Source organism: Oncorhynchus nerka, linkage group LG13 (genome assembly GCF_034236695.1).
Source record: "Oncorhynchus nerka isolate Pitt River linkage group LG13, Oner_Uvic_2.0, whole genome shotgun sequence".
Classification (NCBI taxonomy): Eukaryota; Metazoa; Chordata; class Actinopteri; order Salmoniformes; family Salmonidae; genus Oncorhynchus; species Oncorhynchus nerka.
The window spans coordinates 74,709,011-74,725,588 of NC_088408.1; the positions used below are offsets into that span (position 1 = coordinate 74,709,011).

General features: G+C 43.2%; 2 protein-coding genes across 2 annotated transcripts in view; both read right to left on the reverse strand.

The window, feature by feature from the left end:
* The window catches only part of coro1ca (coronin, actin binding protein, 1Ca), a 63,144-nt gene that overhangs the window by 35,464 nt on the left and 11,102 nt on the right, over nucleotides 1-16,578 (reverse strand). The gene's annotated exons all lie outside the window — the stretch shown is intronic.
* si:ch211-108c6.2 (uncharacterized protein LOC559375 homolog) overlaps nucleotides 16,206-16,578 on the reverse strand; it is a 39,936-nt gene continuing 39,563 nt past the window's right edge. The window contains exon 3 of the mRNA XM_065027002.1: nucleotides 16,206-16,517. Within this exon, the coding sequence (XP_064883074.1) occupies nucleotides 16,206-16,517 (312 nt within the window). The remainder of the gene's footprint in view (nucleotides 16,518-16,578) is intronic.

Consider the following 16,578-nt stretch of genomic DNA (forward strand, 5'->3'; position numbering starts at 1 on the left):
ACTTGCTATTGTGTACTTCCTCATACACAAGCAACGAGGAACTAAATAACAACAGAGTAGGCAGAAATGAAGCCGAGAGAGCAAGACAGAAAGAGATGATAGCAAAGCTGGGCAACCAAAGCCTCCCTGAGTGAATTCCTGGATTGGAAAATAATGTTGGCGTAGGCTTTGCCATGAAGGTTAAAGTGTAATCACAGTCTATTAAAACCAAGAGATAAAATGCTTGGCAGGGAGAAATGGTAATCCTCAAATAACCCCAGATATCTAGACATATACATGGATATTTATTTAAGCCCCACCCTAGCACATGAACATGTTTGACATAACATGTCACACAAGGCTCACACCTCATCACATTTCATTTGTTTTTCTTTCATCTTGCATTATGCCAACTATCAAACAACTTAGAAATACAAGAACCATCTTTCATCCATTGAATAGCTCACCTACTTAAGTGCCATTTCCCAACGAAAATAATACATGTCCAATTCAAAATATAAAACAGCCAGGGAGGCTGTAGGTTGTTCAGCTGAAATTCTCACCCAGGAATAAAATCTGTTAATTAACAGATGAGGGCACTTTGGACAACATGTATTTTTAACAGCTACAAGTGAAGTCATATCTGAGAGGACAATAAGTAGTAACCTAGTTTTCAAAGATATGCTCCTGCTAAGAGCAATTCCTTGGTAACAGAATTACGCAGTCTCCTCTCTTTAAAATATATGCCAAACAATCATTTCAAAGTTAAAACCATACAACTCCTGTAAATGAGTTTGTCAAATGTGGTGGAAATGAAAAGTAATGCTTCTGCATAGAGTTGTATGGTTGGTTAAACTTTGGTTTGGTATACATTTTAAAGTGAACAATCCGAGTCTCAGGTGTATTTCCGTTACCATGGAATTGTTAATAACTAATCACAAAACTGGGCCACAGTCTTAGTTTATTAATTAAGCCTATAGTACCCCTTGCAACAGAAAAGTGAATGCTGCCATCATTATGTCATTGAATACAAAGACAAAACAACCACATTGTGTGCAGACAGGTGTGAAACTGTCGTGTGGGCTCGAATGAATGTTTTTGCGCGATATTCCAAATGCCTGTATCGCAGAATCAAGGATATTCTTATTTTTTGTTTTTATGAGTGTTTACGACCGCTTGTTCTCATGTCTTTTAGGTCTGGTTTCGTTCGCTCCTTCTGTGCACCTTCCCATTCACACTAGAGATCTGTATATGACGATATGCTCATGTCTCCGCCCAAACAATGGGAGTCGTTGTTCCAAACGCGGGAAGGCAGGCGACAAGTTTAGGTTCAAAATAAGCAACAAGCGCATAGAAATGCATTAAGCTTCACACGTGATCACTCATTCGACTCCGTCTCCCAAGCCCCTCCCCCTCACAACAACAAAGATGAGGGATCACGTGTTCCGCTCTGACAAACGGTTTCAACACGCTCTTTGCATTTGAGTTTTGGTTAAACAGAAATCTGTCATATAGACACTGAAACACATGGATATATTATTTTACTGTAATAGAGAAGTTAACATTTAGAACCATATCCTGTTTATATTTAAACTCCAAATTTGAGCAGACTAAAACAGATGTGCCAATGAACATTCATTCTGGAAAATGAAATGCTCAATGTCACGTGCGCATTACGGTACCACATATCGCTAGCAGCATTTTAGTAAAATAAAGATGGTTTTACAAGCTGTTTAGTCTTTTCTAAAATGTGCAATAAGAATAAAACAATTATATAAAGGGATTGGCAAATCGTTCTCATTCTGAGAAGGTAGGCCACTTGATTTCAACATCTGAACTAAGTGGAAAGGCTAGCATGCTGTTCAAACAGTTGGAGACAGACAAGGTTGTGTTCATAACAATTCAACTGTTTTTCCTTGTTAGCTGAATTCAGAGCTTGTGAAATTATACCTAGATTTAAGTTGGCTAAACATGTAATATTAGCTGGCTACTCACTAGCTTGTGCTGGAGAGATCGTTTATGAGACCGGTACTAATGCCTGCTACATTATTCGTGAATGTGCATTATTCATGGTTCTGGTTACATTTGTTAGAAAAATGGCATTTTTATAGACTGATCTGAATGCAAGATCAGTGATCACAAAAAAAAGCAGGTAAAACTATTTTGATAAAATATTAAATTAGTAGTGGGTCTTACGGTTGTGGAAGGCATATATTACACAAGCTCTGAATTCATTAGTTTATTGCTGACCATTTTAAATGCTGTGTATTTGACCTTTAAAATTGTACAACAAAGCTTAGAGAAAACATTTATCTAGATATATTTGTGAATCACCCATAAGTCTGAAAAACATTGAGATATGAGTTTTACGCCTTATCACCCAGCCCTAACTCTCGGTTGACTAGATTAATACATCGTTATTCAACAACTCAAATCACCTCTCCTTTTACACCTGATTTGGCAAATAGTCCGTGTTTAACTTCAACAGATGAAATACAGTGCTGTTGAGGCAACCAGGTAAGGGAGAAGAAACTAGGTCCTACATCATATAGCCACATCCCTTCTCTGGGACATAGTATGGCATCTAGCCTACAACTGTTTAGTTTAGCCTGAGAAAGAAGTCTCTCACTTAGAAGTCTCTCTCCTGAGATCCTCAAAAGGTTCTACAACTGCAACATCGTGAGCATCCTGACTGGTTGCATCACTGCCTGGTACAGCAATTGCTCGGCCTCTGACCGCAAGGTACTACAGAGGGTAGTGCGTACGGCCCAGTACATCACTGGGGCTAAGCTGCCTGCCATCCAGGACCTCTGCACCAGGCGTGTCAGAGGAAGGCCCTAAAAATGGTCAGACTCCAGCCACCCCAGTCAGACTGTTCTCTCTACTACCGCATGGCAAGCGGTACCGGAGTGCCAAGTCTAGGACAAAAAGGCTTCTCAATAGCTTTTACCCCCAAGCCATAAGACTCCTGAACAGGTAATCAAATGGTTACCCGGACTATTTGCACTGTGTTATTTCTTCACCTAATACCTTTTTTGCACTATTGGTTGGAGCCTGTAAGTAAGCATTTCACTATATGAATACATGTTGTATTCGGCGCATGTAACAAATAAACTTTGATTTGATCTGGCCTTCAGATCTGTGTAGTCTAGCCATGATCCACTGATATGATGCACGACCACCGAGCAGAACAAGGCTATCTACTATTCACATCCTAAATCACTGACGAAGCAGGGCATGTGGTGTTGCCGGTGTGTCAGAGGCAAAACGAGAGGATTTACTCAGGCCAAAATCTGCCCATGTGAGATTCTCCCATTTTTGTATGGAGTTCTAGGAGTGTGTTGCATTACATGAGGCTTAGTTGATCAACTTACTGATACAAGTTGATGCATGTGGCTTTCTGGACACTTTCAAAAAAAACTATTTAGGTGTACCTGTTCACATGCATATCTGCCCTCTCATTGGCTAGAGGGCAGATACGCATGTTCTCGCATTCATTCAATCATTGAGGACATGTATTTCCATTGTTAGAGCAGTCACTCTTATCTTGTCAATATAGTAGATCATCTTTGGTGTCAGTCAGGCAGGAAGTCCTTCCTGTGGAGGGGTATGGCACAGGCAGATAATATGCAACACTACTTCCACTGTTAACCCTTGTGGAATACAAGCTCAGATCCTCCCATCACCACCCTCCTCACCATGCTACAGGCAGTCGGGCACACAGCCCATGTATCCCCCCATGCTGGAGCTTAAGGAGGGAAGGACCTTGGCAGTAAAAGTTAAATGGGTAGGCTATACAGTCAATGAATCGTTCTGCTATGCATTTGTCCTTATTTGTTACATCGATGTTAAGGGGAATTATCCACACTGTTGGAACTAGAAACACAAGCATTTCGCTACACCGGCAATAACATCTGCTAAACACGTGTATGTGACAAATACAATTTGATGCTGACCCTCACCTTCTAACCTATGATCTTCATACTTCAATCTGTTTGTTTCTCAAACCAACAAACAGAAGAAAACGGGAAATTGTTCTTCCTCAGTGTGAGGGCCGTTTCGGCAAAAATACTCAACAAGGATGACTTTGTTTTAGGAAATGAAAGCCCCCAAGACCCAGTCTGCCCACCCTCCCACTGGGGATCTACCACAGTGCTTCTCTGTAATGGATGGCAGCTCTGTAGTCACTTAAAAATCAACCACCATTTCCTCTGGGAGGCCACATGCCTTGTCGACCGGGTCCAAACCAACCCAAACAGACACCTTCTCCTGTTGACCTCTTCATTACCTCTGTTGTCATGCTTCAGGCTCAGCCAAGGCCACCCTACTATGGAACAGTGGGTTAACAGAAAACTAACCCCTATTAGAAAATGTGTTCTGAGAGACTGAGCTAAGACATACATGCGATAAGAAAAAAAGTTTATCATTTTTGATTAACATGAGGCTTACTCAGATTTTTCCACACAAAGCTCTGAAAATGTGTCACAACAGCTGTATGGGCCAATATGGCCACCTAACAACACTTAAAGCCTCACAGGGTGTCTTCCATGGTCCTCTATGGCTTTTCCGCACAATATGATTGTGTGCTGCTGGTTCATAAACTGATGTAGATGGAGAGAGAAAAACCCACATCATTTGAACAATCTAGCGTATTGTCTTGCAAAAAGTATAAACCCACTACATTGAGTGACACAGGACAGATTAGGCCTTCAACCAGCTGGGAGCGGTGGGGAATTGCCATGGCATTTGGACATTTGTAAATAGAAAAATTGCATAAAATGTCCTTCATCATTTGATGTTTTGGCATGTCAGCCTGTGCAGTTTGAGCCCTCTTGGTCTAGATTGGTTTGTGTGGTCTGAAGGTTGGCTAATGCCAATCAGCTTTAGGGGCACAGTGAGTAGTGTTTCGCACCATCATGCCGACCTAAACCGTACTGTGCTAGCACAGTAGGCCTACTGCTCGTTTCACCTCAGCTGTGTGAAAAGGGCTAAATGTGACCCCAGTCTTGTATGTCCTCATTATGCCAAGGCTGAGGGAACAGAGTGGAAACAGCTGGCTTTAGAGCAGCCCAGTACAGAACATTGCTATAACCTGTATGAGTTTCCATCAAGCTGCCTGAACCTGCATGTTCCATACTGAGAGCTTGTGATCCAACACAGAGAACACGTGCCAACTCCAGTTATAAGACTATCTTAAAAAGGCATGATACTGGAAGACATGTAGAAATGCCAGACATTTTAGTTCTCTATGTTGCAAAGATGCATAAAACAGCTTACGTCAGGAACAAAGTCATGGTGCCCATGTTAAATGGGAAGGAACTGGTGTATGTGTGTGTATTTAGACACTGGCTATCAGACAGTCCTCAAAGTGGATGACAAGCTAATTGAGGACCACTCCAAATGTTCAATTAAAGCCAGTCTCTCCCTACTGGGTGTCTGATGGCACCATATGGTCTCTTGTCTGGAGGGAGCCAACTCTACAGAATGGGGGAGGCAATCATTGACATGTGGTCTATTGTGAACAGCAGAACTCACCAGGGTCCTAGCTCAGTCTGAACAGTGGAGCCTGATTGGTCCCCTGAGTGTGTGCAGGACCATGGCTAATTATCACAGAAAGCCAATCAGTCTCATTAGTGCATAGATGCTGAGGGGGGGTACATGTGATACCTGTTCCATTTCGGCTGACGTACGGTTTAATAAATAACAAGGTCAACAGGGTTCCCCTCTGTCCGAGTGATCCATCTGCTGCAAACAGAAAACTTCCCAGGTCTACTACACATCATACACAGATGGAGTAGAATGAAACTATGCATGGATAATGAGCTGTTTGTTCCTGTAGTGACAGGACCTTTGCCAGCAGAGCAGCCCCAGCCAGACACTTATGGCTTGGCCTGACCTGCTCATCACAGGCCCTGCCTGTATGGCTGTCCCACCCATTAGACCCTGGGCTTCCCTCCGAGTCAGATAAATATCCTGCTGCTTCAGTTTGGTCACCACGCCGGTCTGCCTGACCAGAATGCATAATGACCATTCTCCATCCCTGGCGGGGAGCAATGCATGTTGGGACATCCTGCTACGTGCTACGGTCCTGCATCAGAGGTCAACGCAGGGTCACGGCTGCAGATCCTGGCAAATATGCTGCGAGTTAGGTGAGGCTGGGACATCTGACAGACAGCTGGACAGAGAGATGGTGGAAAAGCGGTGTTGCCAAATGCACCAGTGGTCTGCTCTAGCCTAATCCATGAGTCAGCCATGCCTGAAGTTGAGACTGGATCGCAGTAAGATCTCCAGGCCATGTTTGCAAACACAGATGCTGCTTAGCAACATCAGTAAAATACCAGCCACGGAATGTTTAAAAATGTCAAGCATTTATGAGAGGTGTTTGTCATGACCACAGCACAGTTAATTAGGCCTCATGTCCATGAGCAGTATTTGAAGACAAGCTGCTTACAGATCAATTGAACCAGTAGAGTGGAATGCCCAATTTCATGCCATGAATCACACACAGATATCACATTTCTATAAACAATAAGAGGGAACATGCCATTATCCAAAGTCTCTACACATACAAGAAAATAAACATTGAAGGGGCGATATCAGGCTACTGCTCGGAGGACAGAGCAGGACTGGCAGTACAGTAGTGACATAGTGTAGCAGTCACTGTACCATAGCTCTACAATGACTAATATGAAGAGATTAGTGGTGTGAAAAATGGCTCATAATGTGTGTTAAATGTGACTGATGAATTTGTAAGCATTACAGCGTCAGAGAGGGGCCATGCAGTGTTCAGAACTAAGCCAGTCACCTGCCAATCAAGAAGCAAAGCTCTGTGAGAACTTCTGAGAACAGAAAATACACTCTGGCAAGTAAGAAGATCATGCAGTTCTGCTTGCTGAATCTGGTCCATACAACTTCAAACGTTTTTAAAATGTTCAGCTAGTGCATAGAAACCCCACATACTGTATGATTCAAAGGCAATGAATATGAAAAAGTTGACTGGAAGACAGGTGGGGTTTGACAACTTTGGTAAACAACAGTGATAGATGGGGTCGGTTGTTGAGGGAGTTCTGTAACAGAGCTCGGTCTGAGAGTCTTGCATGGCGGCGCACTGTAGCCTGGCTTTCCTATCCTCTACTTAAGCAATAATACGCAATGTTAAGCACTTGCTGGTCATTAGTTCTATTCGTATTGACTGCAATGTAAAGCAAAACCACTACCCAAGCACTGGTTGACAGGTCTAGAACAATGCAGGTTGCTATGGCAAAGCATGAGAGCTACTTATTAAAAAATGTAAACGTCACGAGCTACATAAATGTTTGATATACTTCCACCCGGTATGCCTACTTTGCAGTTAACATTTAATTGAGAAAGTTTTGGGTAGCGAAGCTCTGTCAACCCACAAGACTGTTATCACATCAACTGGCTAGACACAGAGTGATAGACCAACACGTGCACCACACAGACAGTGGGAGCTTTACTTGCAAGATGACAATTTGCAGTGGAACACGTGGAAATTGCATGTACTTTCAGAATTGTTTGGCAAGAGACTTGCGATCAATCTGCTATTGAGGCTCTTCCCACCTTGCTAACTAGCCAACCACACAGCTAACTCAATCACTTCAGACTGAAGTTGAAAAGACTGCATACTAGCTGTATTTCGTTTCACATGTTTTCTATTGATATTTCTTTGCGTGTGTGTATCCATAAAAATGATGCCAATCCAGGATTTCGACTGACTGAGAAAAGCTGGCCGTCTGTCTCGTCCCAAATCCTGACACTATGGAGATCGAATTTCAATATTGCAAATGTTGAAGATAATGTCGACATGCTTTTTACAATGGAGATCAAGTTTAAATTCCATGGCTGGGCAGATGAGTGTAGATCGTTTCAGTGTTGTGTTCAACACCACCTAAAGTGAGACCGATTCAAGACTGGAAAAATCCAAGTGAGTCCAATTCAAGACCATGATTGTAATTGTGTCAAATACAACCATAATAAAAGTTAAAAATGTCCATTATTTCTGTGTTCATATTTCAGAAGAACATATGGATTATTTAGACCAGGGGTTCATAAACTTTTACAGCCTGTGACCCAAATAAGAAAGTGCTTTCCTGGGACCCAAGCTCATGAAAACATGCACCTTTTTGTATTTATTATGGATCCCAGCAGATACTCTTACTGGGGTCCGGCAGTTACACAATTATTATTATTTTTTATACATTCAGATTTCACAACACACGGACCTCAGGCCCCTACTCCACCACATAGCTACAATACAAAACCAGTGTGTGTACGTGTGACCTCAGAGCATGCGCAGACCAGCCGGCTGGAGTGTTTACGGACATATTTAATCTCTCCCTAACCCAGTCTACCTTCACCACATTCTTCAAGATGTAAGAACGCTGGTCATTGACAATAGCTCAGCATTCAAAACCATAGTACCCTCCAAACGCATCATTAAGCTCGAGGCCCTGGGTCGCAACACCGTCCTGTGCAACACCGTCCTGTGCAACACCGTCCTGTGCAACACCGTCCTGTGCAACACCGTCCTAGACTTCCTGACGGGCTGCCCTCAGGCGGTGAAGGTAGGAAACGACACCACTTCGCTGATCCTCAACACTGGGGCCCCACAAGGATGCATGCTCAGCCCCCTCCTGTACTCCCATTTCACCCATAACTGCGTGGCCACGCACGCCTCCAACTCAATCACCAAGTTTGCAGTCGACACAACAGTAGTGGGCTTGATTACCAACAACGACGAAACATCCTATAGGGAGGTGGTGAGGGCTCTGGAAGTATGGTGCCAGGAAAATAACCTCTCATCCAACGTCAACAAAACACAGTGGACTTAAGGAAACGGCAGAGGGAGCATCCCCCTATCCACGGGACTGTAGTGGAGAAGGTAGAACGCTTCAAGATCCTCAATGTACACATCAATAACAAACTGAAATGGTCGACCCACACAGACAGTGTGGTGAAGGCACAACAGCACCTCTTCAACCTCAGGAGGCTGAAGAAATTTGGCTCGTCACCCAAAACCCTGACAAACTTTTACAGATGCACAATTGAGAGCATCCTGTCGGTCTGCATCACCGCCTGGTACGGCAACTGCACCGCCCACAATCGCAGGGCTCTGCAGAGGGTGGTGCTGTCTGCACAACACATCACCGGGGGCAAACTACCTGCCCTCTAGGAGACCTAAACCACCCAATGTCACAGGAAGACCAAAAAGATCAACCACCCGAGCCACTGCCTGTTCACCCTGCTATCATCCAGAAGGCGAGGTCAGTATATGTGCCTCAAAGCTGGGACAGAGACTGAAAAACTTCTTCCTCAAGGCAATCAGACTATTAAATAGCCATCACTAGCACACTAGAGGCTGCTGCCCTATATACATAGACTTGGAATCACTGACCACTTTAATAAATGGAACACTAGTAATAATATGGCGATGAGGTATTTGGGTGTGCTATTTACAGATTAGCTGAGTACAGGTACAGTGATCGGTAAGCTGCTCTGATAGCTGATGCTTAACGTTAGAGGGGAAGATAAAACTCTAGCTTCAGTGATTTTTGCAATTTGTTCCTGTCATTGGCAGCAGAGAACTCTAATGAAAAGCTGCCAAAGGAAGTGTTGGCTTTGGGGATGACCAGTAAAATATACCTGCTGGAGCGCGTGCTACGGGTGGATGTTATGGTGACCAGTGAACTGAGAAGGCAGGGCCAACAAGAGCATACCTGTCGCAGTGGTAGGTAGTATATGCGGCTTTGGTGACAAAACGGATGGCACTGTGATAGCAAACTGGATGAAGTCTAAGTAGAGTGTGGGGGCTATTTTGTAAATGACATCGCCGAAGTCAAGGATCGTTAGGGTAGTCAGTTTTACGAGGGTGTTTGGCAGCATTGGTGAACGAGGCTTCGTTGCGAAATAGGAAGTTGAGTCTAGATTTAATTTTGGATTGGAGATGCTTAATGTGAGTCTGGAAGGAGAGTTTACAGTCTAACCAGACACCTAGGTATTTGTAGTTGTCCACATATTCTAGGTCAGAACCTTCCAGAGTAGTGACACTAGTCGGGCGGGAGGGTGCGGGCAGCGATCGGTTGAAGAGCATGCACTTCAAAAAGCAGTTGGAGGCCACGGAAGGAGTTGTATGGCATTGAAGCTCATTGGGAGGTTTGTTAGCACAGTGAAAAGGGCCAGATGTATACAGAACGGTGTCGTCTGCGTAGAGGTGGATCAGAGAATCACCAGCAGCAAGAGCGACATTGGATATATACACAGAGAAGAGTCGGCCCGAGAGTTGAGCCCTGTGGCACCCCCATAGAGACCGCCAGGGGTCCGGAGAACAGGCCCTCCGATTTGACACACTGAACTCTATCAGAGAAGTAGTTGGTGAACCAGGCGAGGCAGTCATTTGAGAAGCTAAGGCTATCGAGTCTGCCAATAAGAATACGGTGATTGACAGAGCCAAAAGCCTTGGCCAGGTCGATGAAGACTGCTGCATAGTATTGTCTTCTATCAATGGTGGTTATGATATCGCTCAGGACGTGGATCGTGGCTGCGGTGTACCCATGACCAGCTCGGAAACCAGATTGCACAGTGAAGGTACGGAGGGATTCGAAGTGGTCGGTGATCTGTTTTAAAAAGGTTTATAAAAGTTAGGGTCTAGAGTGTCACCCCCTTTTGAAGAGGGGGATGACCGCGGCAGCTTTCCAATCTTTGGGGATCTCAGACGATACGAAATAGGTTGAATAGGCTAGTAATAGGGGTTGCAACAATTTTGGCAGATCATTTTAGAAAGAGAGGTTTCAGATTATCTAGTTCAGCTGATTTGTAGTGATTCAGTTATTTCAGAACATCAGCTGTGTGAATTTGGGGGAAGGAGAAGCAGGGGGCGTTGGGTAAGTTGCTGCAGGGGGTGCTGAGATGTTCGCCGGGGTAAGAGTAGCCGTGGAAAAATGCTTATAAATTCAATTATCGTATATTTATCAGTGGTGACAGTGTTGCCTATCCTCTGTGCAGTTGGCAGCTGGTAGGAGGTGTTCTTAATCTCCTTAGACTTTAGTGTCCCAAAATTTTTTGAAATTAGTGCTCCAGGAATCAAATGTTTGAAAAAGCTAGCCTTAGCTTTCCTAAATGACTGAGTATATTGGTTCCTGACTTCCCTGAAAATTTGAGCAAATCTGTTGGAATCATGGAAATAGAAGTTAGAATATAAGTGGGCACTTTGAATACAGTGGTGTTTGAGATGACAAATTAAAATGCCAGGGAGGAGTTAGTGACAAGGTAGGAACTAAATTGTTGATACTTGATTCCTAGGGGACCCTATAAGATTTGGCTACATTGCACGTTCTCTCTTAGCTACTTCATGTATCTAACATTCTTGCTTTGCATATTCCTCTTTGATTTAGAAGATACTGTTGCACAAACATGCTGATTGAGGTTGACGCCATCACTGGTATTATCAGGCTGTATTAGCTAGCTACGTTTGCTCAGTACATTTATTAGCTAGTTAGCTATTAGCATTTGTGGCTAACAATTAGCATCTCAAGATGTAGGGCAACTTGCAAATAAAAGACAAACTAGCTGTTTGCTGATGTAAGAAAAACGAATAGTGTAATTATAGGACGCTAGTGGATTTATATTAAGAAGCAAAGTGAAAACAGTATTGCTGCATGTGCTGCATTGACCATGCAGACTGAACACAAGTGTCTCGTGGTTGAGTAACATCAAATGCGTGCCTTGAGTGACAGGGGGCATGACCAACCAGATGTGTTGGAATGTGGTTACTGAAATGTGGTTAAGGAAGAGTGCTCTGAACACGGATGTTAACCTTTTTCAGCAAGACAGAGCTTCCAAACGGTGGGGGAGTGGCAATCTTAACCAAGGATCACCTTCAGTGCTCGGTTGTCTCCACCAAGTCTGTCCCTAAAGAATTTGATTTTCTGGTTTTAAGCATTAAACTTTCAAATAGCTCTTTGTTGACTGTTGCTGGGTGCCATCGTCCTCCATCAGCACCGGCCTGTACCCTACCTGCCCTAAGCTCTCTCCTGGCCCCTTGCACTCCCTCACTGAAGCTGGAGACTCTTACCTCCCTCACTAGCTTTAAGCACCAGATGTCTGACCAGCTCACAGATCACTGCACATAGCCCATCTGTAAATAGCCCATCCAACTACCTCATCCCCATACTGTATTTATTTATCTTGCTCCTTTGCACCCCAGTATCTCTACTTGCACATTCATCTTCTGCACATCAATCACTCTAGTGTCTAATTGGTATACTGTAATTACTTTGCCACCATGGCCTATTTATTGCCCTACCTTCCTTATCTTACCTCATTTGCACACACTGTATATAGATTTTCTTCAACTGTATTATTGATTGCATGTTTTGTTTATTCCATGTGTAACTCTGTGTTGTATGTGTTGAACTGCTTTGCTTTATTCTTGGCCAGGTCGCAGTTGTAAATGAGAACTTGTTCTCAACTTGCCTACCTGGCTAAATAAAGGTGAAATAAAAATAAAATAAAAACACCAAGTCTGAATTTGTCCTGCTAGGTGACCTAAACTGGGACATGCTCAAACCACCTGACCAAATCCTAAAGCAATGGGACTCTAAATCTCTCAGATGATGACCAATACCACAAGGTATGACTCCAAATACCCAGAAAAGGCTACTCTTCTTGATGTTTTCCTCACAAATAATCCTGATAGGTATGGTGTTTTCTGTAATGACCTTAGTGATCACCCTTTTACAGCCTATTTTTACCTTCATAGCTGATAAACACGCCCCGTTAAAGCAACTTAGGGTAGAAAAAAAGAATCAAACTAATCGTTTATTCTCCTGTGATTTGAAAATCCTTTTTCTGCAAAAGAATCAAGCATGGGCATTGGCGAGGAAAACTGGTGAAACAGCTGATTGGCTGCCTTTTAGGCAATTGAGAAATAAATGGACCGGAAGGATAAAAAAGGTCAAATCTAGGCATTTTCTTGATGCTATGACAGAGTCTGCTGGTGATCCCGCTAAATTCTGGAAAACTGTTAACTCACTTAAACGAGGAAACTCCGACTTCCCTGCCAAAGCAAATTACATCGGAATCTGGGATCATCAGTGACCGAACTGAAATTTGTGATGCTTATTAATTTATTTTATTTTTTAAGTTTTATTTTTGCATTTTCCAATTAAGAACATTCAAAACAAAAGTGAAAAGATATTAGACAACGATAGGACAAAGTGACAGTAAGAGACGAGCGTAACAAAAAAAATATATATATAATTATATATACAAACATACAATAAGAAAAAAATTACGAGACATTGGATCACCTGCCGTAGGCTACATATTCTACATTACGAGTGAAACATTATGTGAGGATTATATATAGATTCAATCAATGAGATGTGGGGGGAGATTCTCCATATAGTCAATAAAAGGTTGGATTATATATAGATTCAATCAATGAGATGTGGGGGGAGATTCTCCATATAGTCAATAAAAGGTTACCAAATTCTGTAAAATGTCTTTAACTTATTCCTCAAGCAGTAAGTGATTTTCTCCAAAGGGATACAACTATTAACTTCCGATAGCCACATTGCAACTGGCAGGGAGGAATCCAATACATTTCTTGGCAATCGCTAGCAATATTTCTGTTAGCTTTATAGTATGGCTTTGCCTAAGATTGGTGTTAGTAAAGTTACCCAGTAGACAGACCTCCGGGTCTAAAGGGAATGCAACCACATGAATTGAGGATATGGTATCGCATACCCCCTGCCAGAAACCGTGTAGTTTTGAACACTGCCAAGTGGAATGGAGGAATGTTCCTTCATCTGAGCCACATCTAAAACATAGGGAGGAGATATCTGGGTTGAACTTGTGCAGTCTAGATGGGGTGATATAGAGCTGATGGAGGAAATTAAACTGGATCAGTCTGTATCTGGAGTTCAATGTGGATGTAACCCCATCCCTGCATAGGTCACTCCATAGATCCTGATCAAGATCAATACCCAGATCTTTCTCCCATCTAAGTCGGGGTTTATCTAGCCCAGGCAGTGTTAGTCCTGACATAAGAGCATCGTATACACGGGAAATGGTCTTGAACAGTGGTTGGTCTGCGTGGCAGAGTTGTTCAATAGGTGACATCTTAGGTAGGTTCCATTGTCCCTTGAGAGTCACCCTAATAAAGTTTCGTAGTTGTAGGTAGCTAAAGAAGTCCCTGTTAGGCAAGTGGTATTTCTGTTTCAGCTGATCAAAAGACATAAGAACTCCCTCCTCGTAACAATGTTCCAGAAGAGTGATCCCCTTATCAGACCATGGTCTAAAGTCACTATTCTGGAAAAACATAGGGATCAATCTATTGTTCCATAAAGGGGTTTTAGGGGAAAGGAATCCCTCTCGTCCAAACAGCTCATGCAGTTTGCACCATGCCAGGACAGAATGTATGATTAAAGCGTTGTCTGTGGTGGTTTTTATAGATTTTCTGTCCCATTTGTAAAACAACTCTGCCCCGGTGTCATCATTTACCTCAAGCTTTTCAATGTTCAACCATGAGGGAGAGGGACCATTGTCAAACCTCTGAGCCAGAAACCTAGACTGTGCAGCTCAGTAGTACATTCTACAATTGGGGAGGTTTAAGCCCCCTTGACTGTAATCAAGGGTCAGTTTATCCAGGCCAACCCTAGGGGTTTTGCCGTGCCAGATAAACCGTCTGGTCAGCTTGTCGAGAGAGGAAGAAAATGCTGCGGGAACAGAGATAGGGAGATATTGAAACAGATATAGAAATCTGGGCAGGACATTCATTTTAATTACATTGATTCTACCCAGTAGAGTGAGAGGTAAGTCCATCCATTTACAAAGGTCAACCTCCACCTTTTGCAACAAACTGGCCAGATTGAGTTTATAGAGGTTGTTCAGATTACCATCCACCATTATGCCCAAATATGTGAAGCCCATAGGCGACCATCTAAAAGGAAACTTGTGCTTGATGGTATGATGGTCAAAGACAGACAACGGTAAGATATCGCTTTTATCAAAATTGACCTTATATCCAGAGAAAGAACTATAACACTGTAGTAGGATCTGCAAGTGAGAGAGGGAGTGTTCTGGGTTTGTTAGAAATAAGATAAGGTCGTCCGCAAAGAGTGATAATTTATGGGTATGGGGGCCCACCTCAAAGCCATGTATGTCAGGGCACGTTCTAATAGCCTCAGCCAACGGTTCGATGGCGAGGGCAAAGAGGTGGGGGCTAAATTGGGCAACCTTGTCTGTTCCCCCTATAAAGAGGGAAAGAGGAGGAAGTAATCCCATTGGTAGCAATCCTAGCTTTAGGAGATTTGTAGTGATTTTATCAAATTTACAAACACGGTACCTAAACCGAACTTTTCCAAGACGCGAAAGAGGTATGGCCATTCAACCCTATCAAAGGCCTTTTCAGCGTCGAGGGAGACTGCGACACTAGGTATTTTGTTTTTGTTAGCAAGGTGAATTATATCAAAGAACCTTCTGAGATTATTGGAGGACAATCTATTAATTATGAAGCCAGTCTGATCTGGGTTGACCAACAGGGGAAGACATGACTCCAGACTCTTAGATAGATGTAAGATGTGTTTCTTGTAAAAACACAATGTCAGCCTTTAATATCTTAAGGTATGTATAGACTCTTCCTTTTAAAATCGGGCTGTTAAGACCTTTTACGTTGAATGTGACATATTTTAGTGGATTAAGCATAGGTTGGGTTTCAAATATGTAACTGAATAGAAATCTATCATATGCAGATAATTAGGAAATGTTTCAACTTTGGTTTGAGCACAAACGTGACCTCTCTCTTTAGGAAGGAAACAATAAACAGAAAAAGGAAGAAAAAAATAATCCCACCCCGAATATTTACTGCCCACGGTAAGGGATGCTTGAGTCTCTTTTCGAAAGATTAACATAAATGAGGGGGAAAGCAGTGGGCCTAAGCCCACTTATTGCTTCGCCCAGTGGATATGGACTAAACCAAAATATACTCTCCTGTATATGTACTTTCATGCGCAGGGTGGATGAGGTAGCCGGTGATGTTCTTCTCCTTCAGTGCTTTGGCGGCAGGTCTGAACTGCTTGCGACGTCTGGCGAGATCCGCGCTCATATCTGGGAAAGGCTGACCCTCTTTCCATCGATGGTGATGTCCCCTTTGGCTCTTGCGAGATGCAGTATCTTCTCTCTGTCTTGGAAATGGAGGAACCTGATCAGGACGGCTCATCTGGCCGGGGTTTCGGCGCTGATGTTCTGTGGGCACGTTCGATTTCCAGCGGCTTGGTGAAGTTGATTATGCCTAGGACCTCCGGGATCCATTGAGTGAAGAAACGGACCAGGTCACGGCCCTGAGTGTCCTCTTTCAATCCCACCACACGGATATTACTACGTCTACTCTGGTTCTCCATCTGATCTACCTTGTTTTTGAGGTAGGCATTGTCCTTTTGCAGTTGTATCAAGACCTGGTCATGTCTAGCGATGGTATCTTCAACTGTGCTAATGCACAACTCTGCCTCAGTCGTTCTCTAAAGGAGATCATTCATGGAGGATTTCAGGTCGTCAATGGAAGAATGGAGTTCAGACGAT